Below are 17335 nucleotides of genomic sequence, written 5' to 3' on the forward strand. Positions count from 1 at the left end.
CACAGAGACACCAAGTGAGCACATGCTGTTGGAAAAATGATAGATTTGCTCTTCACAGGGTTGCCAACAGACTTTCAATTTGTAAATAACACTATCTGTGAAGTGCAATACACAAAAAACAAGGTATGCCTGAATATGCTGATGACCTCCCACCAACAAAACTCACACATCTCAACCCCATAGTCTCTCACAAACTCCACGCTTGTGTTTCCGACTGCCTGCTCAACATCTCCACTTGAAGTTTAATCAACTTAGACCCCAATTCCTGATTTCCACCCCTCCCACTTGCTTCTCCAATTTTCTCCGTTTTAAAATGCTACAACTCTATTCTTCCAGTTAGTCTAAAAATTTTGAAATACTCCCCCCACCCCCAACTCCTGCCTCTCTCTAGCTCTCTCTCATCCAATCCATGGGCAAATACTGCCAGCTCTACCTTCAACCTTCAGTGCGTAGTAGGAAACGACCTATCATCTGTCTTCTGGATTATTGCAGTAGCCTCCTAATTGGCTTCCCTGATTCCCCCCTTGCCCAGCAACAGTAAAATTTCCAGGGCAGCAAAAGGTCTTGTGTTTTTTGTTTTTGTTTTTAATGCCTCCGCATTTAAACACTTCCTATGGCTTCCCATCTCAATAAAATCCACACAAGAGGCATCAAATACACATTTACTGAATAATGTGATTCTGTGTAGGCATGTGTGGCTAGTCCCGGATCCTAGCCACGTGGGGACTGGGCTGATAAGGGCAAGAAGGGCTTGGAAGCCATTTCCCGGATGCCCTTTGGGTCTGGAGAGGAGAGATTAGTTTCAGCCAGGTTACCCTGGAGGTAACAGCAAAACCAGAACTAATCCCTGGCTTTAATAAAACGGGGACAGAACGGGGGGTGGTGAGACTGGGTGTCCTGAAGATTGGGGGCCACTTCCTAATAGTCCTCACTGTTCGCTTCTTCAAATCAGGCCCTCAGTTTAAAACCCAACTTAAGCTGTCTCCTTCAAGAAGCCTGCCCCATTAGCGCCTTTGTGGTTCTACAACTCCTGGATCCTTGACTACAAAGGCAGATCCAGGTTTTGTAGGCCTGAGGCGTATACATTTTGGAGGGCCCTCTTTATGAAAATGAACACAAAAGACAAACACAAAATTAAGTATGGAAGTGATTTTTTTTTTTTTTTTTTTTTTTTTTGTAGTTCGGAAAAATAAACCACAGCACATTACTGGAGCCTTGGAGATTGGTTTCCCTTTCTTCTGAGATCTCTGTGGACCACGCTGGCGCTGGACTTGTTTACGGTCTTTCAGGTCCCCCGCCCCCTTTTCTCGTATCCTCAGAGACCGTCCCGTGGGGCACCCTCTTGTCTTTGAATACACAGGGTTTGTTTTCCCAAGTATGAAAGGGGGGCTTGGGTACCTGTCCTTTGGCCTCCCGCGTGAGGATCCTCGGACTGGCCGGGCGACAGGCGCGCTCTGCGGGCGCAGAGCCCTGGTTCATGCGCAATCGTGCGACACCAACCCCCGTTCTGTCCCCGTTTTATTAAAGCCAGGGATTGGTTCTGGTTTTGCTGTTACCTCCAGGGTAACCTGGCTGAAACTAATCTCTCCTCTCCAGACCCGAAGGGCATCCGGGAAATGGCTTCCGAGCACTTCTTGCCCTTATCAGCCCAGTCCCCGAGGGACTAGGATCCGGCTAGGATCCGGGACTAAAGACCGACTGACTCCTGGATCCTCCAGGCTCAGCCCCGCCCCACTGGCCGCACACACCCCATCCATGAGAAAGCCCGCCGAGAACGCCACGCAGAACCGAAGTTGAGAAATTTGGCCTTTGTCTGTTTCCGTAGGTCGGAGTCCTGGTTTCCCCGCTAGTAGTTCCGGGTTGCAGCTCGCGCAGTGGCCGTGGCGGCGCTGGCTGATCTAGAGCTGGAGCTCAGTGAGTAGAAGCCTGAGGACCCCCTTCTAGTTCCCCATCCGTTACATTGACAACTCCGGTGCAGCTTAGTAAGAGGGCCCAAGACGCCTAGATCCCCAGTCGTGTGACTCAAGCCCTCCTGCTCAGTTTTCGTCTCCCGGCATTTCGATTTAGTTCAGCTAATTCACCATCCTGCCCAAGTCTCATATGACAGCCCCGAGGCGCGGTCTGCTTGGCCCCGCCCCTCTCCCCCAGGTCCATCTCTGTCAGCACTGAGATGCCGTCTTTGCCCCCAGGTCCCTTCTCCTGGGTCTCGACTCCATCCTCTTCCGTCACGTTCACCTCGTCTCCCTAACTGTCCGCAGGCCGGGGCAGCATGGCGGCTTTCCGGTCCGGCCTCCTGGTGCTGACGACGCCGCTGGCTTCTCTGACCCCTCGCCTGGCACCCATCCTGACCTCGGCGGCCCGGCTGGTGAATCACACCCTCTATGTCCACCTGCAGCCGGGCCTGAGACTGGAGGGCCCGGCTCAGCCCCAGTGCAGCCCCGTGCCGGCCACGTTTGAAGTCCTTGATCTCATCACGCACCTCTACGCTGGCGCCGACATCCACAGGCACCTGGACGTCCGAGTCCTGCTGACCAATATCAGAGCCAAGAGCTCCTTTCTCTCTTCCCTGCCGAGCTCTGTCCAGAACCTGGCCCACCCACCAGAAGTGGTGTTGACTGACTTCCAGACCTTAGATGGAAGCCAGTACAACCCTGTCAAGCAACAGCTAGAGCGCTATGCCACCAGCTGTTATAGCTGTTGCCCTCAACTGACTTCAGTGCTGCTATACCCCCAATATGGGCCTGGGGAGCCACCTAAAGAGCCCCTGGATGTCCCCTCATCCTCTACCATCAGACCAGCCTCCCCTGGGGCCAGGTCTCCAAAGCAGCCAGTGCGTGGCTACCACTCTGGGGCTGTCGGTGGCACGTTTGACCGTTTGCACAATGCCCACAAGGTGTTACTCAGTGTTGCGTGCATCCTGGCCCAGGAGCGGCTTGTGGTGGGAGTAGCAGACAAAGACCTGTTGAAGAGTGAGTGAGAGGGACCCTGATTAGAACCCCTAAATCTCCTTGCTCTCCTTCTTATCCCCAAGATTGAGGAAGGATGGGCATCCATTACTCCCATATGTCATGGTGCCTGGCACTCAGTTGGTGCTAAGAAAATTTAGTTAAATGAATAAATGCAGCTTTCTCTGTGTGGTCCAGTCACCACCCAACAAGAATCTCCCAAATGTGGAGCCAGGGAATCTGCATTTTAACAGGCTCACCAGGTGAGGAACCCTAAACCTTGAGACTTGGAATAAATGGATGAGTGAGTTGTAGGTAGTAGTGCCAGAGGCAATAAGAGGATGGTGTTGGTTCTTGGAATGCTCCATCTGACTCTGATGCCACTGGCTTTGCTAGTTCTCCAGAGTAGTTTCCTTGTTCTCTGGGTATACACCAGTGTTTCCAGTGAGTGTTGTGCTTGCCTGTTTCTTCCGCCCACCCCACCCCACCCCACCCCCATTCCATCCCCATCCCCAGACCACTTCCCAGTTTAGCCCTCTTTTCCTGCCACCCTCTCTGGAGATACACTGCGAAGGGATACTGCTGTGAAAGGCCCCATCCTCTTCCTTCCCAGTGAAAAGATCTCTTTTTCTGGGCTATTTTCCCAGGCAAGTTGCTCCCTGAGCTGCTCCAACCCTATGCAGAACGTGTGGAACGTCTGAGTGAGTTCCTGGTGGACGTCAAGCCCTTCTTGACTTTTGATGTCGTCCGCCTGCTGGACCCTTATGGCCCCGCTGGCTCAGACCCCTCCCTGGAGTTCCTGGTGATCAGCGAGGAAACCTATCGTGGGGGGCTGGCCGTCAACCGCTTCCGTCTTGAGAACGTAACCCCTGAGGGAGACTGGCAGAGGGAGTGGATGGGGACAGGGTTGTTGTGAGGGGCTACTGGAAGTACCATGGCCCCAGGGGAGGGAAGCAAGGGCTCAAGGTGGTAGGAAGAGGCAGAGAGGAACTGGTTCCCAAAATGCCCTCTGAGTTGGAGGGGGAGGAGTCTTGGAGTGGGCGGGGAGGATAAGGGGGTAGGTTTGGTGTCAAGATTTGCCCTTCTTCATCTCACTTCTTCCCACCCCTCCCCCTTTATCTCAGGACCTGGAAGAGCTTGCTTTATACCAGATCCAGCTACTGAAGGACCCAAGACATGGAGAAAATGAAGAGGACAAGGTCAGCTCCTCCAGCTTCCGCTACCAAATGCTGGGAAAACTGCTGCGGCCTCCACATGTAAGTCCTGCCCCTGCTTGGGTGGTCTGGAAATGCTAGAGGATAGAGACTGGGGTTCAGCCCCTAGCATGAGTCTGAGGGCTCTAGTTAACTGTGGGGTTCCCTCTCTCTCATCTACCTCTAGAAGAGGCCAGAGCTCCCCCAAGGTCTCTACGTGCTCGGGCTGACAGGCATTAGTGGCTCTGGGAAGAGCTCAGTAGCTCAGCGGCTGAAGGGCCTGGGAGCGTTTGTCATTGACAGTGACCACCTGGGCCATCGGGCCTACGCCCCAGGAGGCCCTGCCTACCAGCCTGTGGTGGAGGCTTTTGGACCAGGTAATAACTGGGAATGGCTGGAGGTGGCCTGAAGCAAGGAGGTGGCTTGGCCTCCTTGCTCAGGCCTCTGTGTCTGTCATCCAGATATTCTCCATAAAGATGGCATCATCAACAGGAAGGTCCTAGGCAGCCGGGTATTTGGGAACAAGGTAAACACCATTCCAAGAGCTCCTTGGCTACTGCTAGGCCCAGGGTTGGGACCCAGTGGACCAGTGGTCTGACCCACAATGTTGATTTCCACTCATCTGCTCCCCACCACCACCCCTCTCAGGCTAGCTCCATCTCTGAGGGAAGGTAACCTCTGCCCACTCCCTCCATCCCCTCAGAAGCAGCTGAAGATACTCACGGACATTATGTGGCCAATTATTGCGAAGATGGCCAGAGAAGAGATGGATGTGGCTGTGACTGAGGGTGAGTAGGAAGATGATAGGCATAGCCAACCGGCACAGTTTGGCACAGTTTCCCCCTAGGAGCTCCCAACCTGCCGCCCCCCCACCCCGCAAGCCAGGCCATCCACTTTCCTTGGGACTGTGTTATGTGGGCTTTCCGACTGGTGGCCAGTGACAGAGTGCTGCTAGCAGTGACTGGGGTCTCCCCATAGGTAAGAGCGTGTGCGTGATCGATGCTGCCATGTTGCTTGAAGCTGGCTGGGAGAACATGGTGCACGAGGTGTGGACCATTGTCATCCCTGAAACTGAGGTATCTGGGCCCCACCTCCCCTCCCCTACCACAGCCTGCATCCTGCTCTGAGCCAGTGGGCAGAGCTGAGCATGCTTCCTGACAAATGCCTCATCTGTGCCTAGGCTATACAGCGTATTGTGGAGAGGGATGGCCTGAGTGCAGCTGCAGCTCAAAGCCGGCTACAGAGCCAGATGAGTGGGCAGCAGCTTGTGGACCAGAGCCACGTGGTGCTCAGCACATTGTGGGAGCCGTATGTCACCCAGTGCCAGGTTGGTGCCCAGGGAGAGGCTGGCTTGTGGGGAGGGAGTCTTCAGTGGGTGCCTGCTTGACCCCATCCTCTCTTCCTCCTTCAACCCTCTGGCCTGCCCAAAGGTGGAGAAAGCCTGGGCCCTCCTGCAGGAGCGTATCCCCAAGATGCCATCAGACCCGTGATTGAAGATGAGTTCTCTGTGGGGTCATATCAACCTCTGGAATTGACAAGAGATCCAGCAGTGAGGAAGAGTGGGGGCCTCAGTGCCCACCCCAACTCAGGCCTGGAGGGCTCTGAGCTAAGCTGTGCAGGGCAGGGATGGGCCTGGTGGATGCAGGAAGCCTACCCAGCATGCCACTATTTGACTCACACTGAGGATGTGGCTTATGGAGGAACAAGTCCCTCTGGAGTTCCATCCCCACATTGCCTAGGAATGTCTTTGACACTGATGGCTAACTGGGGCCAGGGCAAACACTGGAACATGTAACAGAATTAAAAATGAATGTTTCCAGGTGCTGCCTGCATGGTGTCTGCTTCCTGCTCTGATGCCCTCGGGTATCTGAAACCCTTGAGCCACGTGAACCCTTGAGCTGGAAGCCAGGGAATTCAGTGGCTAACAGCATGGCCTTTGGAACTATCCGGACTGAGGTCAGACTTGGCACTCCCACTGAGTAGCTGTATATATTTGGATAAGTTAACAGCCTTTTTAGGAACCTGTTTCTTTCTTTATAAAGTAGGGTAACTTTGCTCACAGGCTCTCTGCAAGGACTGATCAATTCCAAACGTATCTTGCCAGATGCTGGCCTAGGCGCTGATAGAGCATCCCTAAACAAGCCAGACAGGGCTTCTTCCCTCACAGAGCTTGCAGAGTGATGAGGTCGGACGAGGTGACGCGGGGAACCCAGAACTGCAGGTGGAAGGGCAGGCGCCTGCCTGGCAAATGGGAAGCTGGGGGCCTGCGACTGCGCATGCGCACATCTATAACAGTATACTGAAAACCTTTCAAGGGATCCCAGTTTCCCTTCACGTCGCCGTCATTCTAGAGTGTAACTCCAGGGCGGGAAGAACTCTGAAATGCTGCCTTTGGTACTTAGAATTCGGGGCTGTGCCTCCGCAGCCAGCTGTTTGAAAACATTTGGACTGCGCACGCGCAGTATGGCGCGACCTGCTCATCTCGGTCCTGGATTGGTGGGATTGGGTCACGTGGCTGCGCCGCTCTTCCTCCAGGCAGGGCGCCTGCCCGCTGGCTTATTTCCGGTTCGGTGGGTCCGAGATGACAGAATCGAGCGCCTCTCCGGAGGACCCATGGGTCAAGGCAAGCCCAGTGGGGGCGCACGCTGGCAAGTGGTGGGCGGGTCGGACTACTGCTCGTCGGGGGCCCGGAAGATGAGGGATTCCCTCCTGTCTCCAGAGCCTCCCCCATCTCCGAGCCCTGGGGCTGCGGAGAATACAGTTCTTGCCCCACGTGTGCTAAGGTCGGGAGACAGATGAGGCGTGTGGGCGCGACTGTGAGGGGTCGAAGAAGTGGAGGAGTAGGGTTGGAAGGGGTCACGGAGAAGCGGCGTTCCCATGGCCTACCCAGTGTTGACTTCCAGCGGATCATCTCGCTGTCTGCACACCGCAGGTCGTGTGTGTGTGTGTGTGTGTGTGTGTGTGTGTGTGTGTGTGTGTGTGTGTTAACGCGCGCGCTCGCAGAGTGTGTGTGTGTGTGTGTGTGTGTTAACGCGCGCGCTCGCAGAGTGACTAGAGTCGCCTCCCCCCAGGGATCGGGGTCTGACGGGCTTCTCCTTTGCCCGGTGCCGCAGGTGGAGTATGCCTACAGCGATAACAGCCTGGATCCCGGTGAGTGCCTCCCCACCGCCGTCCCGGGCCTTCACCCTGTGGACTCGCGTGGCCTTGCTAGCCACACCTGAGCGCAGTCCACTGCCCCTGAGCTGAGCTGAGCAGGCTTGAGGCAGCAAGGGAGGAGCTGAAGGACAGGGGCAGGAAGCAACCGAGGGTGACACCCAGTTCCATCTACTCTGGGGCAGGGAAGTGATGAAAATAGTGACGGTTGGTAACTCTCACTCTCATCACCTCCCTATGCCTCTGTCAGCCAGTGGGTATCACCGGAGGTCTGTGGAGCAGGTGGACACTAGGGACAGCAGCATTGCAGCATGGGCAGCAAGCATGGTTGGCTTTTGGGTTGAAAGTAAGAGGTCAGCTTTTAAGGATCAGGTACTTATTGTGCCCACAAGGGTCTGAGGGCCTGGCAAAGTTCCTCACCTTTAGTGACTGGGCCTCTCTTTTCCAGGGCTTTTTGTAGAAAGCACCCACAAGGGAAGTGTAGTGTCCAGAGCTAATAGCATCGGTTCTACCAGTGCCTCTTCCGTCCCCAACACAGGTAGGCAGCACCATCCCCCCCACCTGGGGTGAGGGGCTCAGATATGCCATCACCTTAGACAGGGACGCTCCAGGCATCCACATGGGGTGCTTGAGCCCTAGTGCCAGACTCAGGGTCCCACCGTCTTTCATCTCATCTAGGATATTAGGTTCTTCTGTCCATATGCCCTCCCTGGGCACCAGATTCTTCTCTTTTTGCCCAGCTGAAGAAAGGTGGGCTAACCAGGCCCTGTTGGGCCCCAGCATAACCTCTCCCTGCCCCCAACTCTGAGCATAGATGACGAGGACAGTGATTACCACCAAGAGTCCTACAAGGAGTCCTACAAGGACCGCCGGCGGCGAGCACACACTCAAGCCGAGCAGAAGAGGAGGGATGCCATCAAGGTGAGTGGAGAGGCCTGTACCTCAGCCAGGGCTGAAGGGCCCTACAGATTTCAAATTCATTCTGCTTTGCTCCATCACAGTCTCAAGCAGCCTATGGGTCAGTGGTTTAGTCCCTGGATTTCAGCACTTTCCTCCTTCCAGTCCCCTACCCCCACCCTCTTGTGAGCATGGAACAAAATTGTGTGTCGTTTGCCTTCACCCTTCAGGGTTAAGGATCCCATTTCCCCTGCTCTCTCCCCAGAGAGGCTATGATGACCTTCAGACCATCGTCCCCACCTGCCAGCAGCAAGACTTCTCCATTGGCTCCCAAAAGCTCAGCAAAGCCATTGTTCTACAGAAAAGTATGGCCAGGGAGAGCAGGGAGGGGGTGGGAGCAGCGAGGGCTATGAATAGGCTGGTGCCTCATACCCGCTACTCTCAGCCTGGTCCCCTGTGGTGGCTGTGATGGGATGGGTGGGGGGTGGGGAAAGGGGAACAAAACAGCGTGTCAGGGCTGTTGACCTCTTTTGTGCCCATCCCCTTGCTCAACCTCTACCCCCAGCCATTGACTACATCCAGTTTTTGCACAAGGAGAAGAAAAAGCAGGAGGAGGAGGTATCCACCCTTCGCAAGGATGTCATGGCCCTAAAGATAATGAAAGTGTAAGGCGGGTGCTGAACTCGGGGAACCAGAGCCTCTGAGGGGACTCTGCCTCAGAATTCACTCTACACTCTCCCTTTGTTCCAAGACCACATCAGATACCACAGTATAGGTGCTACTCTCACTCCCTGGGGTAGCCCTGTCACTTGGAGATGGGCCTCTGTACCAGCAGTCCCTTACGCAGAGCAGACACTCAGGAAATGCCTGTCAGATTAATGGAGGGAAGGCTGCAGAGAGGGTCACCATTTCTAGCTGATGTTGACTACATCCCAAAAGCTCTCTGGGATATCACTACTGGGAATCTCCTTTCCGGGGAAGAGCATAGGGTAACCCCATCATTTTTCCTATGCTGGTAAGAGCTGCCACTGCACCTTAACCCTGACCTGCTCACTTTCAGGAACTATGAGCAGATTGTGAAGGCACACCAGGACAACCCTCATGAGGGGGAGGACCAGGTCTCTGACCAGGTCAAGTTCAATGTGTTTCAAGGCATCATGGACTCCCTGTTCCAGTCCTTCAATGCCTCCGTCTCAGTGACCAGCTTCCAGGAGCTGTCAGCCTGTGTCTTCAGCTGGATTGAGGAGCACTGTAAGCCTCAGGTACGGGGCAGCAGTGGTCAGAAGTAGGGGGTCTGGGGTCTTCTCCCTGCTTTCAGGCAAAGTGTCCCAGACATTATTTGTGCAGAAGAGGAGGGTCCCAGCCTTTAAATTTTTTGAGGGTGTTTCTACAGCTTTCATGACTCATCTGTTTTCCTCTTTGCTCTGTAGCCCAGGTTTTCCAGAAATGGTTTAATTTGGCAGGTATGATTTGAGCACCTACTTACTCAGTGCAAGGCCCAGCTTTTGGCCATTGTTTAGCCTGGGCTCTTGCTGCCTCATCAGCCACTCCTTGGCTGCCCAGTGCGTAAGCCCTGATCACGTGCAGCAGAATTATTTGACATTTTTGAAAACATGCAGCTTCCTGGGTTATCACCGAGGTCATCTCACCAGAGGCTTTATTTCGTCCTCAGGAGCAGAAGTAATGGCGAGGCACACTGGTAGTGCTTCAGTAGGTCTGCTTTTGAGGCCTGGTTGCTTCTTCTGAAGCTTGAGCTTGTAGTTGAGATTCTTTCTTTCTTTTTTATTTCCCAACTTTTTTTTTTTTTTAACATTTTTTAATTGAAGCAAAATTCGCATATATAAAAAGGCAAAAACAAAAAAGGTAAATCCAATTACATGATCACAAAGCTACCTCCCATTCACAACCACTCAGGTTAAGGGTAAGGACATTTCCAGCACCCAAGGAGCATCTCCCCAGTGAGGGTTCTTCAGATTTTCAGATCAAGTCATTTATCAGGATGTGCATCGTAAAAGCCCACTCTGTGGCTTCACTTTCATTTTCATAATGATGCAGTGCCTTTTGAAGAGCAGAAATTCTTCACTGTGATAAAGTCTAATGTATCCATTTTTCACTTTATGGTTAGTGCTTTCTGTCTCCTTCCTGGGATAGGTTTACCTACTTCAAGATCACAAAGACTTGCACCTAGGCTCTCCTAGGACAATGTAGCTTTTGCCTTCACAGATAAGGCAAATTCAAGTTAATTTTAGGGTACACTGGAAGTAGGAGTCAAAGTGTAGTTTTTTTTATACAGATATCCAATTATTCTAGCACCATTTGTTGAAAACAAAATTTCTCTACTGGCATTTCTGTCAAAATCAATGGACTATATTTAGGTGCCCCAACATTTTTTTTAAAATTAAGTTTTATTGAGATATTCACAGTACCATCATATAGTTATCCATTCATCACCCCAATCTATTTTTGAACATTTTCCTTACACCAGAAAGAATCAGAATAAGAATAAAAAATAAAAGTGAAAAAGAACACCCAAATCACCCCTGCATCCCACCCTATTTTTCGTTTAGTTTTGTCCCCATTTTTCTACTCATCCATCCATACACTCGATAAAGGGAGTGTGATCCACAAGGTTTTCACAAGGACACTGTCACCCCTTGTAAGCTACATTGTTATACAGTCGTCTGAAAGAGTCAAGGCTGCTAGGTTGGAGTTTGATAGTTTCAGGTATTTACTTCTAGCTATTCTAATACATTAAAACCTAAGAGGTGTTATCTATATGGTGCATAAGAATGTACACCAGAGTGACCCCTCGACTCCATTTGGAATCTCTTAGCCACTGAAGCTTTATTTTGTTTCATTTCACATCCCCCTTTTGGTCAAGATGTTCTCAATCCCACACTGCCGGGTCCAGATTCATCCCCAGGAGTCATATCCTGTATTGACAGGGAGATTTACACCCCTGGGAGTCAGGTCCCATGTAGGGGGTAGGGCACTGAGATCACCTGCTGAGGTGGCTTAGTTAGAGAGAGAGGGCCACATCTGAGCAACAGAGGCACTCAGAGGGAGACTCTTAGACACAGTTATAAGCAGGTTTAGCCTCTCCTTTGCAGCAACGAGCTTCATGACGGCAAGCCCCAAAATAGAGGGCTCAGCATACCAAACCGTCTGTCCTCAGCAACAATCCAGGTGAGGAAGTGCAACACTTCCACATTTTCCCCCAGCTCCTCAGGAGGAAGTGCCCCAACATTTTTATTGTCAATCATTTTTACCATACACAACACTGAGTTTACAGTGAATGTTCGTCTACCCACCACCTAAATTCTACAATTAAGATTTTACTGTTTTTGCTTCACCACATACCTGTCCATCTCTCCATTTCTTTTTACATCTGTTTTGGGGGCATTTCAAAGTAAACCATAGACATCAGCACCCTCTCCCAGGGGCTTCTTTTAGTGCATGCTAAAGAGCACGCCTGGCCTCGGTAGGCACTACCTGAGACAGCTCTTTGCCCTCTGCCAGACCCTCCGGGAGATAGTGATTGGAGTCCTGCACCAACTGAAAAACCAGCTTTACTGACCAGCACTTGGAAACCTGCAGAACAGCTGAGAAGAAGTTCTTGTTGAGTCTCCTTTTACTTGGCCACAGAGCTGGTGGGCCTGAGATTGGACTGTGTCACCTCACAGAGCTGGTTTCTACTTGGTGTTTGGTTCTCCCAGCTTTGCACCCTCTCCTCAGTGGGACTGGGAGATTTGTGTTGTGAAAGCTTCTGATTAATTTATTATATAACCATAAAACTCAAACCTACCCAGTCTCCCTCTCCACCCTGCTCCCATGACAGTCCTCGGGATGGAGGTCTGCTCTGGACATCTCAGCCCTTTTTCAGAACCTCAGATTTCTGCTCATGAGCAACAGATATTTGGACACTACTGTTTGCGTGTTTTGGTCTGTTGGGCAGCATTCAGCCCATGTTTGGCCATTGTGGCAGAAATAGTTGGATGGGAGAAAGGGAGTGAGAGGCAGCCTTGTGCCAAGGCTGGAGCTGCCTGGGCAGTCCAAGGTGAAGCCAGGGCTTCCTGGCTGGCCCAGGGGAAGGCTCCGAGGTTCATGCCTTTACCCCATGCTCTACCCCCGGTCCTTCCTCCTGTTCTCTGGGCAGTAGGGGAAACAACCTCCCCATTTATTCTTGCCCCCCTCTGTTCCCACAGGTGGTAGCACTGCACGGCAAAGGCAGGTGTGACAGCATCACATAGTTTAACATTTTTATTTTTCTAAATACCAACGATGCAATTTTGCTAAAGTTACAATTTTGAAAAATTATCTGGGCCTCAACTAAAATCACTCCCAGCCTCTGTCAAGTTCATCTGGGTCGTCACCTTTTGTAAGTGCTCCCCAGACTTGGGGGTAAGGTGATGGGGTGCAGAAGATATGCTAAAGACCTTCTGGGGTGCACAAGCCAGGAGAGTCCTTGTTGCAGCCATGGGTTTCTCAAATGCTGGTGTATAAATAATAATCTCTCCCTACACCCCCACCCCCCAAGCTCCCTTCTGCCTTCCTCACATTTAATAATCTGGGAATTTTGACTGTCCCGAGGAAATTAAGTATTTTTATACCAAATTACATTACAATAAATATTGTCAAATGTTTCCCTTTTGCACTGTTCTAAGTCTAAGTGTTAAGCTCAACCAGTTGCAAAGTGGACAATGAAATCAGTATGACCATCCACTCAGGACCACCAGCCCTTCCTCCTGCCACCCAACACTCTGGTGTGCCCCTCTCCCACCTGCTTTGCTCAAGGGTGGAAAGCAGCAGAAGCAACAGCAGCAAAAAAGAAAAAAAAAAAGCCAACCTCCACGAGGCAGCCAGTCCAGGACATCTCTCTGTTTCTTTCCCCCAGGCCTGCCAGAAGGCTTCAGGGGTCTGGAAGTGTGACGTTGTAATCTTCATCTGTCTCTATCCCAACTTCCTCCTGTGGGGCATGGAGAAAAGTGAATGAGACCTCCCTGGACAAAGACCCCAGGGAGGAGGGAAGGGAGAGAGTACCACTTACAAAGAACTGCTTCTTGTTCTTGGGGTATCCTTCAAGGATTGCATCAGACAGTTCTGTTGCCTGACAAGAAAGAAAACTACCTTTGTTTAGATGGGGCAGTACTGGGCACTGCCTGATGGCCCCATGGTATTAAACAGCCATTTCCCCAATGGCTGTCATTTTCCAAAAGCATTCCAGGGCCTGCCTTGGAGCTCCACCACACTTACCATCCTCTTCCGCTTCCTCCACTCCTTACAGTACTTCTGCCTTTCTCTGTATACCTAGACAGAAGAAAAAATGTTCCTCTGCCCACCTCAGCCCCACAGCACCCACTAGGCCTCAATCTTTGCCTTCACTCTAGATCCGCACAGGCAGCTCTCCCACCTTCTACCCTCCATCTCAACTCACCTGCTCCTTCTCTTCAGGAGTCACATGGTTGGTGGCTGCCTTGATGTTCTTCAGTCTCTCTGTGTAGCTGGCACATTCCTTCTGTAACTCTTGGACCTCTTTCTGCATCTCCGGAGTGGTCAGGGCACTAGTTAATTCCTTCAGCTCTGAAACCACACCTCCCTGGGGTCACTTGCTACCCCTGAGAAAGGGGTTCTTTCTTTCCCAGTAGGTGCTCCCTAAAGTGGGAGACCATGCCCCCACCTTGCTCTGGGATCTATACACAGGGTCTAGAATAGAGTCCCCCATTCTGAAAATGCTCAGGAAAATAAAGCTTTCAGAATTATCACTTTATTACACTATTTTTCTTTCCTTCTCCATCTACAAGCAGTGGTGGGGTATGAGGTTGTATAGACTGTTAGGTATAGCCAGTTGAAGAAAGCAAATGCATGTTTTAAGCATTTGAACTCAGAAGCCAATAGTTACACTTTTTTTTTTTTTTTTTTTAATGTCATGCCTAAGGCAGCCAAGCCCAGAGATCTTGGCAACAAGACACTGCAGTCAACAAACCAAACACAGTAATTCCTGACCTCAGGTCTGAACCGGACACTAGGGACACCTTCCAGGAGCTACCCAGTCCTACCGGCCTCCATGTGGCGGCAGCTCTGCTGTAGGCTCTGCACCTTAGCAGTGAGGGCCACGATTTTCGCATCCAGGCCTTGGAGGTCAGCATCACTCACCATGTCAAACTGGTCCTGCCAGAGGCAAAAGGGAAATTGTACACGGGGCTGATGTGAGGCACAAAGACGGGAGCTCAGGTCTGGGAAGGTAAGACTCAAACACACTCATGCACCTGATGGCACTTCACAAACCTTCTAGAGGGCCTGGGAAATGTATACTGGTCCCAGTAAAAAAGTATAAAAGACAAGTTGAAACCTAAAGAACATTTTCCCCAAGGTGGTGACACCAAAATTGTGGGTTTCAACAACAGAAAGAATCTGGGCAGGTGAAGAGGCATGATAGGAGCTATTTAGGTAAAGGACTCCAGTAAAAACCCAAGGAGCTGGCTGCTGGAAAAGAAAGGACTGTGATGGGAGTCATGTCAGTTGGTGATGGTAAGCAGGCTAAAAAGGACTTGAATGCCAGATTGGGCAATTTGGATTTCACCCTTTATAAGCGAGATGAACCTTCAGAGCCAAATCCCATCAGGTGCATGTTTTGTAAATAAAATTTTACTGAAACACAGTGATACCCATTCTTTTACATATCTTCTATGGCTGCTTTTGTGCTACAGAGTTAAGTAGTTGTGACCATATGGCAGGGCAAAGCCTAAAATATTAACTATTTTGCCTTTTATGGAAAAAGTTTGCTGACCCCTACTTTAGAGGATCTTCAGTAGAATAATAACCATAATGAAATCTATTTTAGGAAAACCACCTTGAGGGTGGTTTGGTTCAGTTAAACGAGCAGTGTGTCCACTGGATGTTAGACACACAGTGGGGGTGCATAGTAAATGAAAATGAAATGGTGTTTGCCCTAGAGGAGCATCACTCAAGGGAGTCCTGGGTGTCTCAAGGCTCCCAAGGAGGTGATATAACAATGGGGTGACTCACCCATTGTCAGGCTCTCATACTGTAGATAACCTGGGCAGGTTTCCCTTACCTGATCCGCAAAATATATCTTCTGTTTGCCGTACGTCTTCTCTTTGATCTTGCCTTGTTGGGCCAGCTGCTCCAGCGCCTTCACCACCGTCTGGCGGAAGGGAAGGGGCGGAGCAGTCAGCATTTGGGGGCCTTGGTAGGGAGATTTCAGACAGTGATGGGGAAGCGCCCGACGAGCCGAGAGGCCAAAGGAAAGAATGACAGCTTCAAGAGGGCAGGACCCCAGTCTGATTCGAGGGGTCCCAAAGGGCGGGGATCCCGGAAGGAGGACCCTCACCGCCTTTCCCAGTCCGTGTTCCCGCTGCAGGTTCCCGAACACATCCTGGGCGCTGTAGGGCCGGTTCTGCTCCTTGAGGTACCTCAGGAGGAGCCCGGGGGCTGCGGAGGCGGAAGCGGAGTCACTCAACCGACCTCCTCACCCGCTACCCTCCTGGGTCTTCTCCGTGCCCGCAAGCCCGTGTCGCGTTACCTCCCGCCGCAGCTTCCGCCCGGCCTTTGCTCATGGCCTTTCCCGCCGCCACACTCAGAAAACCGGACGTCGTAGTCGCTCCGGAAAACGGCTTCTTCCGGCGACGGGACGGAAGGGCCTAGAGCAGTGGTATCCTATAGGTGACGCCTTCCCACTACAGAACCGACCCTTCCGGGACACCGTAGAGACGCGAGTTTATTCCAGCCCCTAGTTCGCCCGTAGGAGCGCAGCCTGCTGCCGGGGATTTTTGCGGCACGGTTTTGAACTTCTCCCCTCTTTCCTCGCAGAACGGAGGCTGTAGTAAATAACGCCCTAAGGTTTCGAGACCTAGTTCCAGCCCCTCCTGAACACTTGTGACCTTGCGCTAGACCCAGAATGTAAGAATGAATCTTAGGCATCAACTTACAGCGCTGGATAAGCGACGTGCTGTAGGTCACAGGACTAGTTACCCAAAGGGACGTGACCTGACTCCACGGTCCAATTCTTTATCATTCGTAAAGGAGCATTAAGTACTTGCAGAAGAATGTGAAAACTTAATAGAAAGAAGCCTAAGCGCTACGGAAAAAGTGTTATACCCTTATTTGCCCGTTACCGAGCTTTGCACACAGGGGGCGCTCAACACACGCTGTGGTTTGAATACCCGAGAAAGGTACAGTTGGGAAGGGGGTACTCAAATCGCAAAGCTTGTAGAGAAGCTTCCGGTTGGCCCAGTCAAACGCAAGGCAGCACCTGTCAGGTGCTTTCCACTCCTGCCCACAGTGGCCAATGGGAAAGAGCCTGAAATAAATATTTCTAGTTTCTGAGGTCAGTTGAAGGCCAAAAAGCAGCTGTGCCTGCAGCTCAAACAATCCAGTAGAGGAAAGTGGTACTACTTTTTAAAGCCGCTTGCTACCTAAAAATCTCTCTACCCCAGGAGACATATGCTTGTCTTCGCATGTTAAGGGAACACTTAGGAATTAGAAACCATGGAATTGCAGGTTAGATGCCAGCCAAGAGGGCCAGTTATTACTCTCATGTCTGGACTCGTCTGGGGAAGGGAAGTGGCCTCATACCATGGTGCTTGTTCTGGCCATCAAAGTAAAATAGGGATGGGGCAGGTGGGTCTCTCACACCTGGGCTTCCTCTTTTGAGGTCGTCACCTCCTCAAATTACTCAGATTAAGAAGACCTGTCAAGGACACCATTCAACACCAGTCTCTTAAAGATCGTTCTCATACAAGATTTATTCCCAGTACCCCCTCCCACCCACCCACCCACCCCCAATTCACAGTGGAGGACTAAGGAGATTCAGAACATGATCCCCCAGGTACAAGAAACACCTTCCAAAAATTTTGCTCTTTCTTCCCCCCTCTTATCAACTCCCAAGGCTTGAAGCTACACAGTGATACAAACACACAAAACTCCACTCCTTTCCCATCCCACACCTCCCATTTTTTCCACATCATAACTTACCTGTAAGAAGATGGGCTCTGAGAAGGGAGAAGGTGCCCAAGGTCTATCTGAGAACCCTTAAGCAGGGTGCCATTACCCCTAACTAACCTTCACACAAAATGACTCAAACAGGCTCTTAGCTCTTCCCCCTTCCCAGTGTTAACTAGTTTCACT

General features: G+C 51.4%; 3 protein-coding genes across 12 annotated transcripts; 2 read left to right on the plus strand and 1 right to left on the minus strand.

The window, feature by feature from the left end:
- The first annotated feature begins 1825 nt into the window (after nucleotides 1-1825).
- Nucleotides 1826-5962, plus strand: COASY (Coenzyme A synthase). 2 transcript variants are annotated; one of them, XM_037808229.1, is made up of 10 exons: nucleotides 1826-1914; nucleotides 2259-2969; nucleotides 3593-3807; nucleotides 4070-4201; nucleotides 4326-4515; nucleotides 4600-4664; nucleotides 4842-4926; nucleotides 5117-5214; nucleotides 5319-5465; nucleotides 5569-5962. In XM_037808229.1, exons 2-10 carry the CDS (start codon nucleotides 2270-2272, stop codon nucleotides 5626-5628), a joined length of 1692 nt encoding a protein of 563 aa, XP_037664157.1. In that variant the 5' UTR covers nucleotides 1826-1914; nucleotides 2259-2269; the 3' UTR covers nucleotides 5629-5962. The 2 variants fall into 2 exon arrangements, with proteins under 2 accessions (XP_037664157.1, XP_037664158.1); XM_037808230.1 differs by having other exon boundaries at nucleotides 4845-4926.
- A 121-nt stretch (nucleotides 5963-6083) lies between these two features.
- MLX (MAX dimerization protein MLX) lies at nucleotides 6084-14842 on the plus strand. 7 transcript variants are annotated; one of them, XM_037808232.1, is made up of 8 exons: nucleotides 6084-6761; nucleotides 7210-7288; nucleotides 7740-7829; nucleotides 8106-8212; nucleotides 8454-8553; nucleotides 8754-8853; nucleotides 9249-9450; nucleotides 14124-14842. In XM_037808232.1, exons 1-8 carry the CDS (start codon nucleotides 6720-6722, stop codon nucleotides 14181-14183), a joined length of 780 nt encoding a protein of 259 aa, XP_037664160.1. In that variant the 5' UTR covers nucleotides 6084-6719; the 3' UTR covers nucleotides 14184-14842. The 7 variants fall into 7 exon arrangements, with proteins under 7 accessions (XP_037664160.1, XP_037664163.1, XP_037664161.1 ...); XM_037808235.1 differs by having other exon boundaries at nucleotides 7252-7288; XM_037808233.1 differs by lacking the exon at nucleotides 14124-14842 and adding an exon at nucleotides 11708-13947.
- LOC119513235 (PSMC3 interacting protein) lies at nucleotides 12423-15976 on the minus strand. Of its 3 annotated transcripts, none has more exons than XM_037808242.1 (8): nucleotides 15732-15974; nucleotides 15540-15640; nucleotides 15264-15353; nucleotides 14245-14356; nucleotides 13623-13768; nucleotides 13442-13495; nucleotides 13236-13315; nucleotides 12423-13154 (listed from the first exon to the last, which is right to left on the minus strand). In XM_037808242.1, exons 1-8 carry the CDS (start codon nucleotides 15763-15765, stop codon nucleotides 13139-13141), a joined length of 633 nt encoding a protein of 210 aa, XP_037664170.1. In that variant the 5' UTR covers nucleotides 15766-15974; the 3' UTR covers nucleotides 12423-13138. The 3 variants fall into 3 exon arrangements, with proteins under 3 accessions (XP_037664170.1, XP_037664169.1, XP_037664168.1); XM_037808241.1 differs by having other exon boundaries at nucleotides 13236-13295; nucleotides 15732-15966; XM_037808240.1 differs by having other exon boundaries at nucleotides 12423-13295; nucleotides 15732-15976.
- Between the last annotated feature and the right edge of the window lie 1359 nt (nucleotides 15977-17335).

This window comes from Choloepus didactylus, chromosome 18 (genome assembly GCF_015220235.1).
Source record: "Choloepus didactylus isolate mChoDid1 chromosome 18, mChoDid1.pri, whole genome shotgun sequence".
NCBI classification, from domain to species: Eukaryota; Metazoa; Chordata; class Mammalia; order Pilosa; family Megalonychidae; genus Choloepus; species Choloepus didactylus.

Coding starts and splice junctions, on each gene's coding strand:
- COASY (XM_037808229.1), top strand. CDS start 2,270: ATGGCGGCTTTCCGGTCCGGCCTCCTGGTGCTGACGACGCCGCTGGCT. Junction 4,927..5,116: donor GGATGTGGCTGTGACTGAGG/GTGAGTAGGAAG, acceptor GTCTCCCCATAG/GTAAGAGCGTGTGCGTGATC. Junction 5,215..5,318: donor TTGTCATCCCTGAAACTGAG/GTATCTGGGCCC, acceptor ATCTGTGCCTAG/GCTATACAGCGTATTGTGGA.
- MLX (XM_037808232.1), top strand. CDS start 6,720: ATGACAGAATCGAGCGCCTCTCCGGAGGACCCATGGGTCAAG. Junction 7,830..8,105: donor CTCTTCCGTCCCCAACACAG/GTAGGCAGCACC, acceptor CTCTGAGCATAG/ATGACGAGGACAGTGATTAC. Junction 9,451..14,123: donor AGGAGCACTGTAAGCCTCAG/GTACGGGGCAGC, acceptor GTCATGCCTAAG/GCAGCCAAGCCCAGAGATCT.
- LOC119513235 (XM_037808240.1), bottom strand. CDS start 15,765: ATGAGCAAAGGCCGGGCGGAAGCTGCGGCGGGAG. Junction 14,357..15,263: donor AGATATATTTTGCGGATCAG/GTAAGGGAAACC, acceptor TGCCTCTGGCAG/GACCAGTTTGACATGGTGAG. Junction 13,769..14,244: donor CTGCCGCCACATGGAGGCCG/GTAGGACTGGGT, acceptor GTGTGGTTTCAG/AGCTGAAGGAATTAACTAGT.